The sequence below is a fragment of the Durio zibethinus genome, chromosome 6, assembly GCF_047325235.1.
Source record: "Durio zibethinus cultivar Kanyao isolate XHJ-2024 chromosome 6, ASM4732523v1, whole genome shotgun sequence".
Classification (NCBI taxonomy): Eukaryota; Viridiplantae; Streptophyta; class Magnoliopsida; order Malvales; family Malvaceae; genus Durio; species Durio zibethinus.
Genome location: NC_143167.1, coordinates 3,234,964 through 3,252,443, shown reverse-complemented (window position 1 = coordinate 3,252,443; position 17,480 = coordinate 3,234,964). Strand labels below are relative to the sequence as shown.

Below are 17,480 nucleotides of genomic sequence, written 5' to 3'. Positions count from 1 at the left end.
TCGTCGGTGTAGAGCACATTTCTATTTTGAGAGATGTATACCTTTCGTAACCTTTGTTATTTTATTTTATTATTCAGTTCTTTTATAGTAAAAAAGGTTTCTTTTTTGTCATCTTGTAATCAAGCCATTTAGAAAGTTGTTACATTTTTGCTTCAGTTGGGATTTTTAACTCCGTTTAAAAGTTTTTTGTCGCTTCATTTACTCTTTCTCTGCAGTTATAGTCTTTTACTGTCTCTTGATGTGCTAAAGGTATTTACGTTTTGGTATTTTTTCGTTCTATCCCTTAAATGATGCAATATATTTGGTTAAAGTTTTGACTTTTATGCTAAAAACAGCACCTTTTTGCCTCTTCATGTTAACCGTTTTAGTGCATAGCAGCATTAGTGCCTCTGGTTCAAGCTCATATTCTTAAAGGTTCCCTTTTTTTTTTTTGTACTCTAAGGGTTTCTTTTTCTTTTTCTTTTTTTTTTTTTCCTTTGTGCTTATCTCTCTATTTTTTTTCCTGTGTAAGTTCCAGCATTCATCAACATACGCTTTTTTTTTTTTTTTTTTGCTATAGATCCTCTGATGTTTAGGTAATATTTGTATCCTTTGTAAACACGTCTTTAATATGCATGCATGTGGTTTCTTAAGCATTTTGTTAGGAAAAAAAAAATCTCATTTTTAAATATTATATAGTTTTGGTGCCTTGGCTTTGTTTCTTTTTTGGCGTACGAGCATGTTGACTTTGTTTTCCTTAGTGGCGTACGAGTATATTGCTAGAAAAAAAAAAATCACGTTTTGAGTATATTGTTAGAAAAATTTTATTTTGTTGTTTACTTTGCCAAGAGAATACATCATGCAAAAATATAACACGAACACAAAACGAATAAAAGGGATACGAAATAGGATACTAATAAAAACATGAAAGAAATATAATTTATAATTTTAATAATAATTATATATATATATGGATTTAACAAAATTAAAAATATATATTTTATATTTTATCATCTATATTAATTGTGGCACGTAATTTTCGTATAAAATATAATATTAATACATTAAATTTATAATTTAAATGACACAAATACAAAAATCCACAATCTAAATTTTAAATCATTATTTATTCACTAAATTCCCTTAATCTCTATGTCTGTATTTCTCAAAAGGAAATGGATATATTTTTGTTGATTTCTCTTAGGATATTTCAAATAACAAAAAAAAAAAAAAAAAAACAATCCTATAAAATAAAACCATATAAACAGACACTATATAGTTTAAGAGAACTAGATACTAAGTTGTATAGATTGACGAGTTTTAAGATTGTGATATGTCAAGGGTAATTGCTACTAATTTTTTCTTTTTTGTTGAAAATAACTAATTTATCAACTTAAAAGTGGGAATTACTTTTTTCTGCATGAAATGGTTATAGTTAATCTTTTTCTGCATGAAATGATACTGTTACGTACCTACTTTTTGTGGAATTTCTGTTGTAGCTAATCTTAAATGCTTACTAGTATTTTTATTTTCTTTCACGTAAGAAAAATTTTCTTGGTTAGGAAATGGACTCGTCTGAGAAAGAGGGAAGCGGGGCAACGGGCTCTCTTCCTCCTCCCCCGCCTCTGCCTCCCAATGTGGCACCAATCAAAGCAGAATGTGAACCTGCAAAGAAGGTTTTACGTGTCCCAATGGCCAGGAAAGGTCTTGGATCTAAAGGGCAGAAGATATCTATTCTCACAAATCACTTCAAAGTGAATGTTGGAACTGTTGATGGGCATTTCTTCCACTACAGTGTATGTAATTGCTTACTTCGCTCTGCTTATCTTTTTTTCTCATTGGTAAATAGAAATTATTGATGCAAGTTTCTTCTTCTTTTGCAATTTGGTTCAACAGGTTTCTCTTTCTTATGAAGATGGTCGCCCAGTGGTTGGGAAGGGTGTTGGAAGAAAGGTGATGGATAAGTTGCATGAGACCTACAGCAGTGAGTTGGCTGGAAAGGACTTTGCGTATGATGGGGAGAAGAGTTTATTTACTGTTGGTCCTCTCCCAAGTACCAAGCTTGAGTTTCCTGTTGTGCTTGAGGATGTTACATCCGACAGGTTGACGTGCACTTTAGATTGATTTGCAGTATTTACACTGCTCCCATTCATTGTTTCTAATTTTTTAAGTATGTATGGAAACAATAGGAGTGCAAGCCCTGATGGCAATGAAAGCCAAAAAGAGCGTGAAAGGAAGATATTAGGACGTATGCACCCGCCAAAGACATTTAACGTGGAGATTAGCTTTGCCGCAAAGATTCCCATGCAAGCCATTCAAAATGCTCTGCGTGGACAGGAATCAGGAAACTCACAAGAAGCCCTGAGGGTGCTGGATATCATTTTACGGCAGCATGCTGCAAAACGGTGAGTTAAAATATGTGCCTGAGTATTCTTTTCTCCACTTTTAGGTTTTGATCCCGGATATTATATTTATTCTGACATTACGTTCACTTACATAGGGGATGCCTACTTGTTCGCCAGTCTTTTTTCCAAGATGATGAAAATAATTATACAAACATTGGCCGTGGTGTCCTAGGATGCAGGGGATTCCATTCAAGTTTCAGAGCTACTCAAGGAGGCCTTTCCCTGAATATTGGTTGGAACCTCATCTCGCAGCACTTACGCATTTGTGTGCTTTGTATTGTTTGTATAATTACTATTTCTCTTTGTGTTTCAGACGTATCAACTACAGTGATATTTCAACCTGGTCCAGTATTGGATTTTTTACTTGAGAATCAGAATATGAGAGATCCTCAGTACCTGGACTGGAGCAAGGTTATCAATAACTACATTTTTTTGCCAAGCGAATTTGAGTTCTTTGCATCAATTATTAATTACTAAACCGCAATTGCTTGAAACCCTGAATAGGCTAAACGAGTGCTTAAAAATCTGAGGGTAGAAGTCAGACCATCCAATCTGGAGTACAAGATTACCGGATTGAGTGACCTTTTCTGCAAAGATCAGATGTATGATTTCCCGGTCTCACAATAGTGCTTTTTCTTTGATTGGTGCTAAATTGGCTACTATTTAACTTTGAGCTTTTCCTACTTGCCTGTTGTGTAATACTTCAGTTTAAAGTTATTGTTTCTTATTTGTTGTGTGCTGTGTCCATGATGCAGGTTCTCATGGAAGCAGAAAAGTATGAAGAATGAGAATGGTGAAGCAGAGACCGTGGAGATTACTGTTTATGAATATTTTGTCACCCATCGCAAGATACAGTTGGCTTATTCTGCAGATTTGCCATGCATTAATGTTGGCAAGCCAAAGCGGCCAACATATATTCCTTTGGAGGTGAATGAGTGCATTGTGGCTTTGTTTTGTTACATGATATATGCTTAGCAACTAATTCTTGTCTATGATTTGTTGTGCACCTGTTGCAATGCCATAGCTGTGCACTTTGGTGTCGTTGCAACGCTACACAAAAGCGCTATCCACTTTCCAAAGAGCTTCGCTGGTCGAAAAATCAAGGCAGAAGCCTCAAGAAAGAATGAGGCTCTTGTCTATTGTAGGTCTATTATAAACTTCTGACTCTCAGCATTTCACTTGTTCTATAACTTATGAGTGTTGCATATTTTTGTGCAGGCTTTACATAACAGTAATTATGGTGCTGAACCAGTGCTGCGTTCATGTGGTGTTTCTATCAGCTCTAATTTCACCCAAGTGGAAGGCCGTATTCTGCCTCCTCCGGGGGTAGGTTAATGATGAATTTTGTTTCTTTCTTTGATATACGGAACGTGTATGCTGGTTGTTGAGGGTTAATTTAATGATCCTTCTTTTCGATGTACATGCTAATTGAGTTATCTTTTGATGACAGATAATAGCGGGCGATGGTAAAGCTTTCGCGCCTAAGAATGGGCGATGGAATTTCAACAATAAGGTCTATAGCTTCTTTGCTTTTGCAGCCTTCTATCTTATATATGTTTCATCTCTTGTTTCTCAACAGTTCAGTTATGCTTTCATAGAGATTTGTGGAGCCAACTAGGATTGAAAGTTGGGGTGTTGTTAACTTCTGGCCACGTTGTGATGTAAGTCGACTTGTGTTGGATCTGATGAGATGCGGAGAAATGAAAGGAATGGTAAGTTTGTTGTCTAATTTTTGTTTTGGTTGTATTGGTATTGTCAATCAGCACATACAAAGTTATAGAATTCAACTTGTTGGCTTACGTTCTTTTCCATGTCTCTTTTTCAGCATGTAGATAGACCATTTGGTGTGTACACAGAGAAGAATGAGAACGGACGTCTCTCTCCTGTGGGTAGAGTGGATAAGATGTTTGATGAGATGAAATCTGAAAGTAATGTCTCTCCACGGTTCCTTCTTTGTGTGCTGCCTAACAGGAAAAATTCTGATCTTTATGGTGTGCACAAACTCATCTGTTCATACATTGTCTATGCGTGTTTTCCTGGAAGTCTTTTGCTTACGTAGTAAGTTCAACGAATTTTCTAAGGTCCATGGAAGCGAAAGAATCTTGCCGACTCTGGCATAGTCACTCAGTGTATGGCTCCAACTAAGTTCACTGATCAGTACCTTACGAATCTGCTTCTCAAGATTAATGCAAAGGTCTGCTTCTGTCCAACGATTTCTTTTTTCTTTTTTTTTTAACTTAAGCCATTCCTCTGGTTGCAGTTCTAATCTTCTGTAGTTAAACCATTAAGGTTATTGTTCTATTTATAATTAAACCTGCTAATATCATAATCTGCTCGCAGCTTGGAGGACTGAATTCAATGTTAACAATCCAACAACCACGTCCCTTCCCTGTTGTTTCAAGGGTTCCAACTCCAAGTTCTATGATCCCTGTTGTTTCAAGGGTTCCAACCATGATCCTTGGTATGGATGTGTCACATGGCTCTCCTGGGCAGTCTGATGTCCCGTCAATAGCTGCGGTAGGGATGATCTTATTCCTTATCATTGGGTTTCTTGAGTTTCCATAAATTGCAAGCAGTTATAGAGATGTGATTTGGCAGTCTGTCTATACTTCAAAATTTGTGAGATTTTTTAACTGTATTTAATTGTAGGTGGTTAACTCCAGGCAGTGGCCCTCCATTTACCGCTATAGGGCATCTGTCCGGACACAGTCACCCCGGGTTGAAATGATAGATTCACTATTCAAACGAGTGTCTGACCGGGTGGATGGAGGTGTTATGAGGTACGTTTCAATCTTAAAGTTATTTGACTAAAGAGGGGACAAGTATTGGCCAATAAAAGGGACAAGTTATTTGTTGAAAATTTATTTTTTATATCCTCATTATTGTTTCTCTCTTCTTGCTTGGGGCGTCAATGGCGGTGGGTTGTAATAAGAAAGTTGTGTAATATGTTATTCTGCTGGTAATCATTTATGTCTGTAGTATTTTAATTTTTGGGAATATAATGTTTCGAGTTTGTGTACCTAATGTATTTTCTTTGACATCAGGGAGGCTGTCTTTGACTTTTTTAGAAGCTCACGACAGAAGCCTCTTCAAATCATCATATTCAGGTTTCTTATTTTACATTTTGCTGTTTCTCACGTTCATTCTATATAACAAAAATATTCTAAATCATACATTTTTAGGGAACTCAGGGATGCAAAATTTGGTTTTCCTGCTTCTTAATTGCCACAGCTTCGTCTCTGCTTTGCAAACTCTATTTGTATTGATTTCTAACTTCTAAGTAATGGGTGTATTTATTCTGTTAAATCATCTGTTTTACATGTGAAATGCTGTCTTGATATTCAAGTATATTTGATCTGCTCAGTCTCTTCATGCTGCTTACGGAATGTACAAGTTGTCCTTTAAACTTTTAATCAAACTAGCATGTTCCTTTCTGCCTGCTGTCTAAAATGCTTCAGAACATTCTCATTTTTTAGCCTCTTCCATTATTCTCATTTTCTGCTCTGGCTATATGACTTAAAATGTTGTGAATCCCCACCCCCCCCCCCCCCCACCCCCCAAAAGCCCTAACTAACATTTACATTTCTGTTTTGTATAGTTGGGTTCTATGAATGTAATTAATACCTGCTATGCAAAACTTTTTTTTTATGTTACAATGCTGTGAATTTTTATCATTCTATTGCAGGTTTTATGGTACTTGGTTAATCTTTACATCATTTATGTCCTTTTTTGACAATTTTCTTTTTCAAATTTTGTTTTATCTTCTTATGAACCATCATATCTCTTTACATACTTCTTGTAAGCTAGTTTGTGGTTATTGCGCTGATGTTTCTTTTACCTTTTATTGAGATGCTTATGCATGCTTACTTGCTCATTATTCTTGGTTCCACTCAGGGACGGGGTCAGTGAGTCACAGTTCAATCAAGTTTTGAACATTGAACTGGAACAAATTGTTGAGGTATGCAGTAGTGACTTTCAATCATGGGAACTGAAAATTGTACATTTCTATTTGAGTTATTCATGCAAAATAAGTACGAAAATTGTGCTAGTTATAAATCAGTCATTAAGATGATAGTGCTTGGGATAAAACATCTCTCGTTAACGTTTCTACTTTATAGGCTTGCAAGAATCTTGATGAGAATTGGAACCCCAGGTTTGTGGTCATCGTAGCACAAAAAAATCATCGTACAAGGTTTTTCCAGCAGGGATCTCCTGATAATGTTCTGCCTGGTGAGGCTCACTCATTATTTGATGCATGTCATCTGGTACCTCTGTTATAGTTGTTAAAATCGATCCTTTTTTTATTGTTTTGCAGGAACCGGGATAGACAACACAGTTTGTCATCCACAGAACAATGACTTTTATCTATGTGCACATGCCGGAATGATTGTAAGTTTTTCTAGAATTTTGTTTCAGTTGATTAATGGTTGTTGATTTTGCAATTTTGTCTCACTTAATTGGTCAAGATATTGCCAACTACATTTGTACTTGCCTTCTCTATCCAGAATTCATTGTTTGTATTTTAAGGCTGTCATGCATGTTTTGTTGTGAAAGAAAATGCACGACTGAAATTGAAGTTCCTCTTACGGTGGTTGGTTTCCTCATCCAAGTTGTGCTCGACGCTTTTGCTGTGTCTTATGGGTATAGCCCTTCATCTTTTATTGTAACGTTGGTTTGTTTGTATAATTTGTATTTGCTGTTCAGGGAACCACAAGGCCTACCCATTATCATGTTCTCTTAGATGAAATCGGATTTTCAGCTGACGAACTGCAAGAACTTGTCCATTCTCTATCATATACGTAAGCGTATAATCATGTGTTGTAATTACTTCACAAATGTTTTAAGTTGTAATCACGGTTGCATTCCTTGTAATCTCTTTCTAATGCAGGAATCAAAGAAGTACCACTGCCATATCTGTAGGTAAGTATTCTGGTTGAGATGCTTCCCTAGTGTTTGTGATATGCTTTTTCTCAAATGCCAAATTCATTTGGTTTACCTAATTATTTTCCCACTTGATCTCCATATAATAGTTTGTCGTTTTTTGCTTGATTCTGTATTTCTATTTCTTAAAGGTGTTTGTTTCTAATCTTTGGATTGCAGTCGCTCCTATTTGGTATGCGCATTTGGCAGCTTCGCAGTTGGGGACTTTCCTGAAGTTTGATGAGGCTCCTGAGACATCCTCAAGCCATGGTGGGGTGACTGCTCCTGGAGCCATACCTGTTCCGCAGCTGCCGTGGTTGAACAAGAATGTCTCCGATTCTATGTTCTTCTGCTGAGACCTTTTGACCATGTTTACTATAGGCTTTTGGTTTTACCAGCAACTGATCTGAAACCCTTTTTAAGTATATTTAAACTTTAGAGTTAGGGCTATCTCAGACTTGTTCTGATGATGACGTGCTGTTCTCTGAATCATCATCCATTTTGGTTATAAACTTTTTGGATGCCTGGCCGCTAACGTATCTAAAGATATGAATGCTTCACTAGGAAATTCACAGTGGCTTTTTCCTGTTTGGTTTAGTGAAAGTGGTTATAGTACTGCCCTTTACTCTCTTCTCTTATTCACTGTTAGGCTTGGTTATCAGTTACTTAACAAGTTAGATGTGGTTTCTGAGTAACTACTTTTGTTGGTTTCTGATGCTTTGAAAACTATACCATTTCGTTATTACTTCTCTATTATATAATGTAATGCTTTTCTGTGGCAAGAATGAGTTATATTTCTAGCATATTTAACTTTTCCGGAAAGAGTTTGTTGGTTTTGGTAGGAAAAAAAATAGCATACAAAAATTTATCGACAATACTTCCTCTTAAAAACGAATCTCTACTGTTTCACGTAGCAAAGAAAAAAGAAACACCAATATTTCAAAGGAGTCTCCATTTCAAAACGATGGCAACCATAACAAGCAGGATCAACTTTCCGGAATTGTTTGTTGCTCATTTAGGAACATAGATTACTTAAATTTATGATGTTAAACTTGTTTAAATTTTAGAACTAGGCTGCCTTTTATGGTTTGTCAAAAAAAAAAAATGGTGATTTTAGATATTTTTAGTATTTTCAATGCTTAGAGAGGGCAAACTTTTAAATTTGTTCAGTTTTTACTTATTTAAGTATGTAGATAGTTTAAATTTTTTATGTCAAATTTATCTCATGGGTAGAACTATGCTGTCTTGCTTGATTTGTTATTAAATTTGGATGAATTTATCGCTTTTTGGAACTTTTAATGACTATTAAGTGTAAATTCTCAAGCATTTGTAGTTGTTCCTTATTTATGCACATGATAGCTTAGGTCGTGATATTAATTTTGCTTAAATATTATAACAATTTTCACTCATTATTTCGCTTGTCGAAAATTTTTGTGATTTAAGTTTTTTTAAACATTCTTTATGCCTTGAAAATTTTAAACTAAGTTCTTTGCTCTCTCTTTTCTAAGTATGTAAACAGCTTAAATTTGATATATTAAACTTACTCAAATGTTAAATAAGGTTATGAGTTTTTTTTTTCCATTATCATTCTTAAAATTATTAGTTATTAGAATCGATTATTGGTTGAATTACAAAAAAAAAAATTTTTTGGTTGAATTTGGTAAAGTGAGATTTTGCATTTTTTATTAATTATTTATGCTTTTTTTTTTTTTGCCAAATTTGATTTATAAGTTGACTTTCTTTTCTACACTTTTTATGACCTTTAAAAGTAAATTTTTCAATATATTTAGTTATTTCTCATTTTCAAGCATATGTTATTTATGCATTTTTTTATTAATTGTTTTTGTTTCTTAAGGGTAATTATTAATGCCATCTAAATGAGTTTAGATATTTCATGACAAGATAAAAATTTTATCACATTGAATCTCTGAATGTTTTAAATATAAAAATTATTGAATTGACTTTGTTGTTAATACAATTATAATGAATTTGGTTGACTAAGACTCCAACCTTAAAGATAAAAATTGTTGAATTGATTTTATTGTTAAAAAGATAAATGGTTTGTTGTCATTGGCTATAAGTTTTGTCTAGACGATTGTATTATAATTAACTTTGTCTTATAGTTTTAAAGTTTATTTTTAACAAGCATTTTTGTTATGAGATAAATGTCAAAAAACACTTCAATGTGTTGTAGCAAAGATTTTAGGTGTTGAAATGCAGAATGAATGGATTGCTTAATTTATTAAACAATTGACGAATGATTCAAAAAATTCTATTGTAACTTTTCTTCTTAAACATATTGAACCTAATTCTTGTTTGCTATTCCATCAATCTTGACTTTAATCTAAAAAAGTTTTATACACATATTGTATATATATATATATATATATATATCTCAAAATAGCACTATTATAGACAAAAATTGTAAAAGGTCATATACATTAGCCAAAAACAGGATGTAAACCAACTTATGTTCTTAATACATTTTGTATACATTTTTAAAGCATCAATATTTCTACTCTCTATAGACACCCAATTTTATCCGAGATGAATGAATTTCGATTGATTTTTCAACCTAGTCGCACATTTTAATCAAAATTTCATATTAAGCTTTGATGCGCTTTATCTTATGATTAATTTTCCTTGGGGATTTATTTTATTTAGGCTTGAAACCAATTTTGAATTATAGTTAAACGATTTGGGCTTAAGGTTTCAAAGCCTAATGGATGCCCAAATTCAATTAAAGGAAAAGCCAATATTGCCATAAGCCTTTTCTTCATTCCACACCCATTGAATCCAAATTGTTGCATGATTTTCAGCTTTTCATTTTTCACTTTGTGCTTTATCTAACTCTAGCACAAATTCATTAACTTTTTTTCTCCCAACTTTATCACTCATCATTTTCAGTTTTTTTATTGTTAGCCTCATTTTTATGTACTGACCTCTAGCATATTTTTATCAAAGACTTATATCCTAAAAGGCAGAGGATTTTTGGTCTTAAAAAATCAGTAGTCATTTCTGCACTTCTGTCATATCCGTTTAAAAAACCATTACAAAGCCATTAAATTTTGGTGGAAGAATTGGGTTTCAAAAAGAAGAGAACCATTACAATAAAATAGGGATTTTTCAGCACTCATCATCCTTAACCTTCAATGTCTAGCAAAAAAAAAAAAAAACCACCAACATTAAACTAAATCCCAACCCAAGACCACCATATTCAAACTACCATTGCTAAGTCTAATACCACCACACAAGTCATTAGCATAACTTTTATGGACATCAACCGAGCACCAAAAACCTTCAAAATCAAATCCCATACTGGAGCCTCCCCTTGAGATGTATAGATAACAGTAAGCAAAATCAAAATACTCATTCTTATTTTGCCTTATGCCAAACTGTTAAAAGTGTCACCACCATCGCCCCATCACTAAGCCAAACAACTACCAACACCCGAAAGCCCAAACTATTTCAACCAAGTCTTGTTTAACCACTCATTCATCTTTAATATTGAGACCTTGCCTTCACCAATACCCAAGCACCCACACTATTGACCAACCATCCCCACTTTGCATTCACTCTCAAGCCACCTTCCACCTTCATTGCCTCCCACTACCCCATGCTCTAACCAAACTAATAGCATAAAGCCACTAACAACACCTCAAACAAAAAAAAAATCTCTTTCATCTTCTGTTTCAAAAATCATAAAAAAATAAAAAAAACGTAAAACAAAAGCCATAGTCCTTACCAACAGAAAAAATTTCAAAAAAAAAAAATCTTGTTTGGTGATTCCTTGGGCACCATTTGGCTACAATAAAAAAAAAGGAGAAGAAAAGTAGCTTAAGTGGTGGAGGCAGAGGAAAAGAAAAAGGAAAGAAGAAAATAGAAAAAAAAAAAAGAAGAACCAAACTAAAAAAATCGTCAAACTAAAAAAATCGTCAAACTGACGTATAGGGAAAATGAGTAGTAATGCTGAACTAAAAAAAAAAGAAAAAAAAAGGGACAAAGAAGATATGGTTGTCGGCTAATAGTTGGTGTGACTGAAAAAAAAAAAAAAGGGAACTTTGCTTGGGTTAAGAAGAAAAAGAGGGAGCTATTCGGATAGAAAAAAGAAAAAAAAATAGAAAAGAGAAGGGAGAAAAGAGAAAGAAAAAAAAAAGAGAAAAAAAGTTTGAAAAGTCAAAAGGGAAAGATTTAAAAAAAAAAGAAGAATTGGGGGATGAGAGTTCAGTTAACTTAGGATTGTGAAAAAAATTCAAAAAAAAAATAAAAAAAGATGGGTTGCGTGATTCGAACTGCTAGTCAACCTAGGCCCGACTCGGATCCTCCTAGCTTGAATTAGAGATTAGGCTGTTAGACTTTGGTTTTTTTCATTAGTGCTTTAGGTTTTATTATAAAGGCTTCATTTAAGAAATTAGATTGCCAGATTTGGACCTTTTTCATTGGTGCTTTAGATTAACTTCAAAGGTTTCATTTAGGTATATGATATTTTCTTTCTTTTCTCTTTTCTTGTTTATTATTATTATTATTATTATTATTATTATCATTATGTCATCACTTTTGATCATTCTAACACTTGGTATTATTATTATTTTTTATTATTAAAAAGATAAATGGGTTGTTGTCATTGGTTATAAGCTTTGTCTAGATGATTGCATTATAATTGACTTTATCTTATAGTTTTAAAGTTCATGTTTTTAACAAGCATTTTTGTTACTAGAAAAAAGTCAAAAGATACTTCAATATCTTACAACAAAGATTTTAGGTGTTGAAATGTAGAATGAAGATATAAAAACTGCTTAATTTATTAAGCAATTGATGAATGATTCAAATAATTCTATGGTAAATTTTCTTCTTAAATATATTGAACCTAATTCATGTTTGCTATTCCATCAATTTTGACTTTAATCTAAAATATTTTTGTATGCATATTATATATATATATCCTACAATTTATAGTATTATTATAGACAAAAATTGTAAAGGATCATATACATTAACTAAGAAAAATGTAAATCTACTTACATTTTTAATACATTTTGTATATATTACATAGTTTTAAAGCCTAGCTTTAAAAAAAATGAATTCTTGTATGTAATATCTTTTTCAATCAAATTAATTATAAAATAAAAATAAAAATTTTAAAAATTAATATTTATTAAAAAAACTAATGAAAGGTTTTTTCTTTTTTTTTTTTAGTGAGGCCATTTTGATTGGTCCACAGATAATTCATTTTGGAAACGGTTCATTTTGATCCATGTTAGCTTTTTATGTGAGATAGTGATCAAGTGGGGGTGAATTGAATTTCTCCAAGTTATTCTCAAATAATGATTTGAAAATAATTAAATGAAAAATTAAAATTAATATCACAATATGATGCAAATGACAATAATTGATATATCTAGAAGTAAATATAATCAATAATGGAAATAAAGAGATAGAGATAGAGAAATCAAATACAAAGTTTTATAGAGGTTCGGTCATTTTTCATAAGGTACCTGTGTCTTCTCTTCTTGATTGTCCATACCAAGATTTCAATCCACTAATTGAAGAAAAACTCTTATAAGATATAAACCTATATTGTACTAAATCTCTATTTTTTTTAAGGATTATATAGTAACTTTTACCCTTATAATATTAAGAAGATACTTTACCTTTGGCTTATAAGATAACCCAAATGATTTTGCAAACTAAAATACCTTGCAAGGTTGAGTGTTTGCCTAATGAAATATAAAGAAATTTGATGAATGAACAACACAATATAGCTTGGATACAACAAATACAAAAGATATGGATTTTAATCTCTAACAACTCTTGATTTTATGAAAAAAATGAAAATATAACTTGTTGGTTCTTACTCTCTTGGTTTATCAACCTTCTTGGTGTGTTGGAATATCCAATTTATAGAGGAATTGAAGAACTAGTCACTACAGATGGTTTGGAGTTGAAAAAAAGCATTGAAGCTTGAAAAAACTAGTTGTTAGAGATTTTTTAGACATAGGGGATCAATCCCTTCTTATGAGGGGATTGATTGGTTACTTAAAATTGAAGCAATTTCGCGCATGAAAAGGCACAATCAATCAATCCATATTTAGTACCAATTGATCCTTTTTTCAGGTCATTGATCTCCTAGTTTGGGTGATCGATTCCTTTTTAAGGTTTGGAGCAAAGTTTTCATTTTGTGTAAAAAACCAATCAATCCCTTCATAAAGGGATCGATCTTGTCTTTAAAACCTTGAACCAATTGATCCATACAAGGAAGGGATCGATTGGTTTAGCCAGGGGATCAATTTAATTAAGTTGGGTGATTGTTTTTGGTTTTGTACTCTACTTACTAATTTGATTATATTTTGAGTTACACAATTCTAAATCAAAAACTATTTGAATATTTAGAAACTAGACTTAAAAAGCTTTCTATCCATATAAAATTCATCACCTAATTCATTGTATACGAATTATAGTGAATTTTCAAAACTACCCATTATACAGTTTTTAGACAACTGCAAAGTGTAGTAAAAATTCAAAATCTTTTCTTAAAAAAATTGAATTTTGATTTTGTTTGATCAATTAGAAAGTATATTCAAAGAGCTTTCCAACCATATAAAATTCAAATATTAAAACTCTATGAATTAATATAGAAAAATAAAACAAGTTCAATGTTGAAAAACTTTGTTCTTATAAAATAACTTTCTTAAGTTAATCTATTTCGTAAAACCAATATTATCAAAATTGTATTGTGTCCAAAATGAATAAGTTTACTTTAAAAACAACAATTAGTCTTTCATTTAAGCTCAAATAAATAATGTATAAAGATAGTTTGATTTGAAAAATAAGAAAATATAAAGAAAGGTTTCTTTAAACTTTGAAAATCATATTATTTAATACCAAAATATAAAACTTAAGAATATATACTAAATAAATCTTTTTCATAATCTTAATCAAGCTTATTTAGCTTAATGTTTTGTCATTTCAAAATAAGGATCAATTCAAGTTAACAATCTCTCTTTTTTTTTATATGAAAAAACTTAAAGTTAAATTTGCTTGATAAGAAACTTTCTTTAAGACATGTAAAATTTTGAAAAATATTTTAAACAACTCTTTTTAAATTTTGTAAGGCAAAACTCCATCTCAATTATTGCACCCTAATTCAGTATAACTCATCAAACATATTTTAGTCAAATATATAAAATAAGTACAATCAAACATATGCATGTTAAGTACAAGCAAATTTGTCTATATGATATTTCTCTCCCTTTTTGTCATAGTAAAAAGGCATGAGTAAATAAACACAAAAAGAAGGTATTAGCAACTATATTCATGAAACATTTCTCTCCCTTTTTGTTTAACCTTTTTATACTAAATGTTAAAGCTTCTATACCAATTGCTATAAACATACAAGAAGAAATATTTATAAACTCTCCATTTTCTTGTCATTGTTAAAGAAAGAAAGATCAATTCAATATATGGGACAAAATGCTTGATACCAACAATATCAAGAGTATTTTGAATGCATATAATCAAGTGTAATATGCACAATGAAATTCACATACATGTATATTACCATAAAATCATAAGTATATCTAATTAAAATGTTATAGCACAGAATCAATCATTCAACCTAACCATATGAAATTTATGAGCAAAAAGATAATAAATGATATGCAACCTACTGATAAGTCATGTTATCATAAGATGTGCTTAGAACATAAAACATCAATAGCAATTAAGCATAAATTCAAGCATATGCATACAAGTTTATTTCAATTGTTCCAGATACCAATTGTTAAAGATATGTTATCATAAAATAAATCAAGCAAAATTGTATTCTAAGATTTCTCTTTCTTTTCAAAATAAGGATTAATCAATTTAAGGCACACACAATTTTGTATGAAAGGTACAAGTTATATCAATGATATGTACATAAACAAGGGTCCATTAAAGTTAAAAAAATTTTTAGTCATTTTGATACCAATTGTTAGCTATTTTGTTCACAAACTTTAACGATCATAATATATTTCAAGCATATGAAAAGTTCAATCAATACATGCATAATAGCATTATTTCATAAGCATATCCTATCCAAAACAAATATTCAATTAGCATGTTATAACAAAGAATTATACAATCATGATTTTTCAAGCATGATGAACACATATGCTATAGCAAAAAAATGATATTTAATACACATAGTCTATATTTAATACACAGATTTTATATTTTATCTGTAAATGATAAGAGGAGATCATTTCATTAATAAGCAAATATCTATTTTTAAAATAAATATATAAAATTTAATATTTTAATAAAATTACATATTAATGAAGAGATATCATCTGATTTATTTCTTTAATGAGATTATATAATTAATTCATAGTATATAAAATTTATACATTATAATCGAATAAAATATAAACCCTTAAATAATTATAGAAAAAAATCTCAATCATTCAAAAACTTTTCATGCATATTGTGAATAAATTAGTAATTAATTTAATAATATTGCTCCTATTAACCTTAATTTTTAAAAAATTAGTCATCTAAATCGACCAAGTGGACGGTGGAGATGCGGTAAAGCAGCGTAATCGTGGAAACCGCGATGCAGAGGACACAAATTAAGGCAAAGACAGACGGGTGGTCCTAGGGGGTTTATTTCAGTCTCTTTTTAGTTTTTTCGTGTGAGAGTTAAAAAACGAGAAAGGAGATTTGTATTCGACAGTCTCTTTGAGTTTTAGGGTTTCTATCTTTCATTTGCTCTCCAAATTTCAGGTATTTTTTTTCTGTGAAACCTGTTTGGTTGCAGTGTTTTTGTCTCGTGTTTTTCTTCGTTGGACTTTTTTTTACTGGTTTTTTGATGTATTTTTGAAAGGTCCTTTGTTTTTGATGTATTTTTGATGGTTTTTTACTTGCTTTTGGACTTTGCAATGCTGCTTCAATGGGTGGCTTTTTTCAAGGATTTTCTTCTTTTTTGAGTATGATCTGATCTTCGTTGCCATTTTTTTGTTTCTAGTTTTTCAATAAACACTTCAAGTTTGCAACTTTTTTGCTGTTTTTTTTTTTCTATTTTTAAAGACTGTAGTTTTTCGTCAGTGTAGAGCATATTTCTATTTTGAAAGATGTATACCTTTCGTAACCTTTGTTATTTTATTTTATTATTCAGTTCTTTTATAGTAAAAAAGGTTTCTTTTTTGTCATCTTGTAATCAAGCCATTTAGAAAGTTGTTACATTTTTGCTTCAGTTGGGATTTTTAACTCCGTTTACAAGTTTCCTGTCGCTTCATGTACTCTTTCTCTGCAGTTGTAGTCTTTTACTGTCTCTTGATGTGCTAAAGGTATTTACGTTTCGGTATTCTTTCGTTCTATCCCTTAATGATGCAATATATTTGGTTAAAGTTTTGACTTTTATGCTAAAAACAGCACCTTTTTGCCTCTTCATGTTAACCATTTTAGTGCACAGCAGCATTAGTGCCTCTGGGTTCAAGCTCATATTCTTAAAGGTTCCCTTTTTTTTTTTTTTTGGGTACTCTAAGGGTTTCTTTTTCTTTTTTTTTTTTTTTTTCCTTTGTGCTTATTTCTCTATTTTTTTTCTTGTGTAAGTTCCAGCATTCATCGACATACGCTTTATTTATTTATTTTTTTGCTACAGATCCTCTGATTTTTAGGTAATATTTGTATCCTTTGTAAACACGTCTTTCATTTGCATCCATGTGGTTTCTTAAGCATTTTGTTAGGAAAAGAAAAAATCTCATTTTTAAATATTATATAGTTTTGGTGCCTTGACTTTGTTTCTTTTTTGGCGTATGAGCATATTGACTTTGTTTCCCTTTGTGGCGTATGAGTATATTGCCAGAAAAAAAAATTGTATAGATGGATGAGTTTCAAGATTGTGATATGCCAAGGTTAATTGCTTTTAGTCTTTTCGTTTTTGTTGAAAATAAATAATTTATCAAGTTAAAAGTATGAATTACTTTTTTTCTGCACGAAATGGTTATAGCTAATCTTTTTCTGCGTGAAATGATACTATTACGTACCTACTTTTTAGGGAATTTGTGTTGTAGCTAATAGTATTTTTATTTTCTTTCACGTAAGAAAATTTTTCTTGGTTGGGATATGGACTCGTCTGAGAAAGAGGGAAGTGGGGCAACGGGCTCTCTTCCCCCTCCCCCGCCTCTGCCCCCCAAT

The 17,480-nt window shown here is 31.6% G+C and overlaps 1 protein-coding gene and 1 pseudogene across 1 annotated transcript; both read left to right on the top strand.

The window, feature by feature from the left end:
* Nucleotides 1–1,544: 1,544 nt before the first annotated feature.
* Nucleotides 1,545–5,879, top strand: LOC149518346 (protein argonaute 4-like). The gene is made up of 5 exons (XM_089761831.1): nt 1,545–1,775; nt 1,876–2,087; nt 2,172–2,384; nt 2,480–2,616; nt 2,698–5,879. The coding sequence occupies exons 1-5, from the start codon at nt 1,545–1,547 to the stop codon at nt 2,859–2,861; spliced, it is 957 nt and encodes a 318-aa protein (XP_089617957.1). The 3' UTR covers nt 2,862–5,879.
* Nucleotides 2,989–8,038, top strand: LOC111289130 (protein argonaute 4-like; annotated as a pseudogene).
* The last annotated feature ends 9,442 nt before the right edge of the window (nt 8,039–17,480 follow it).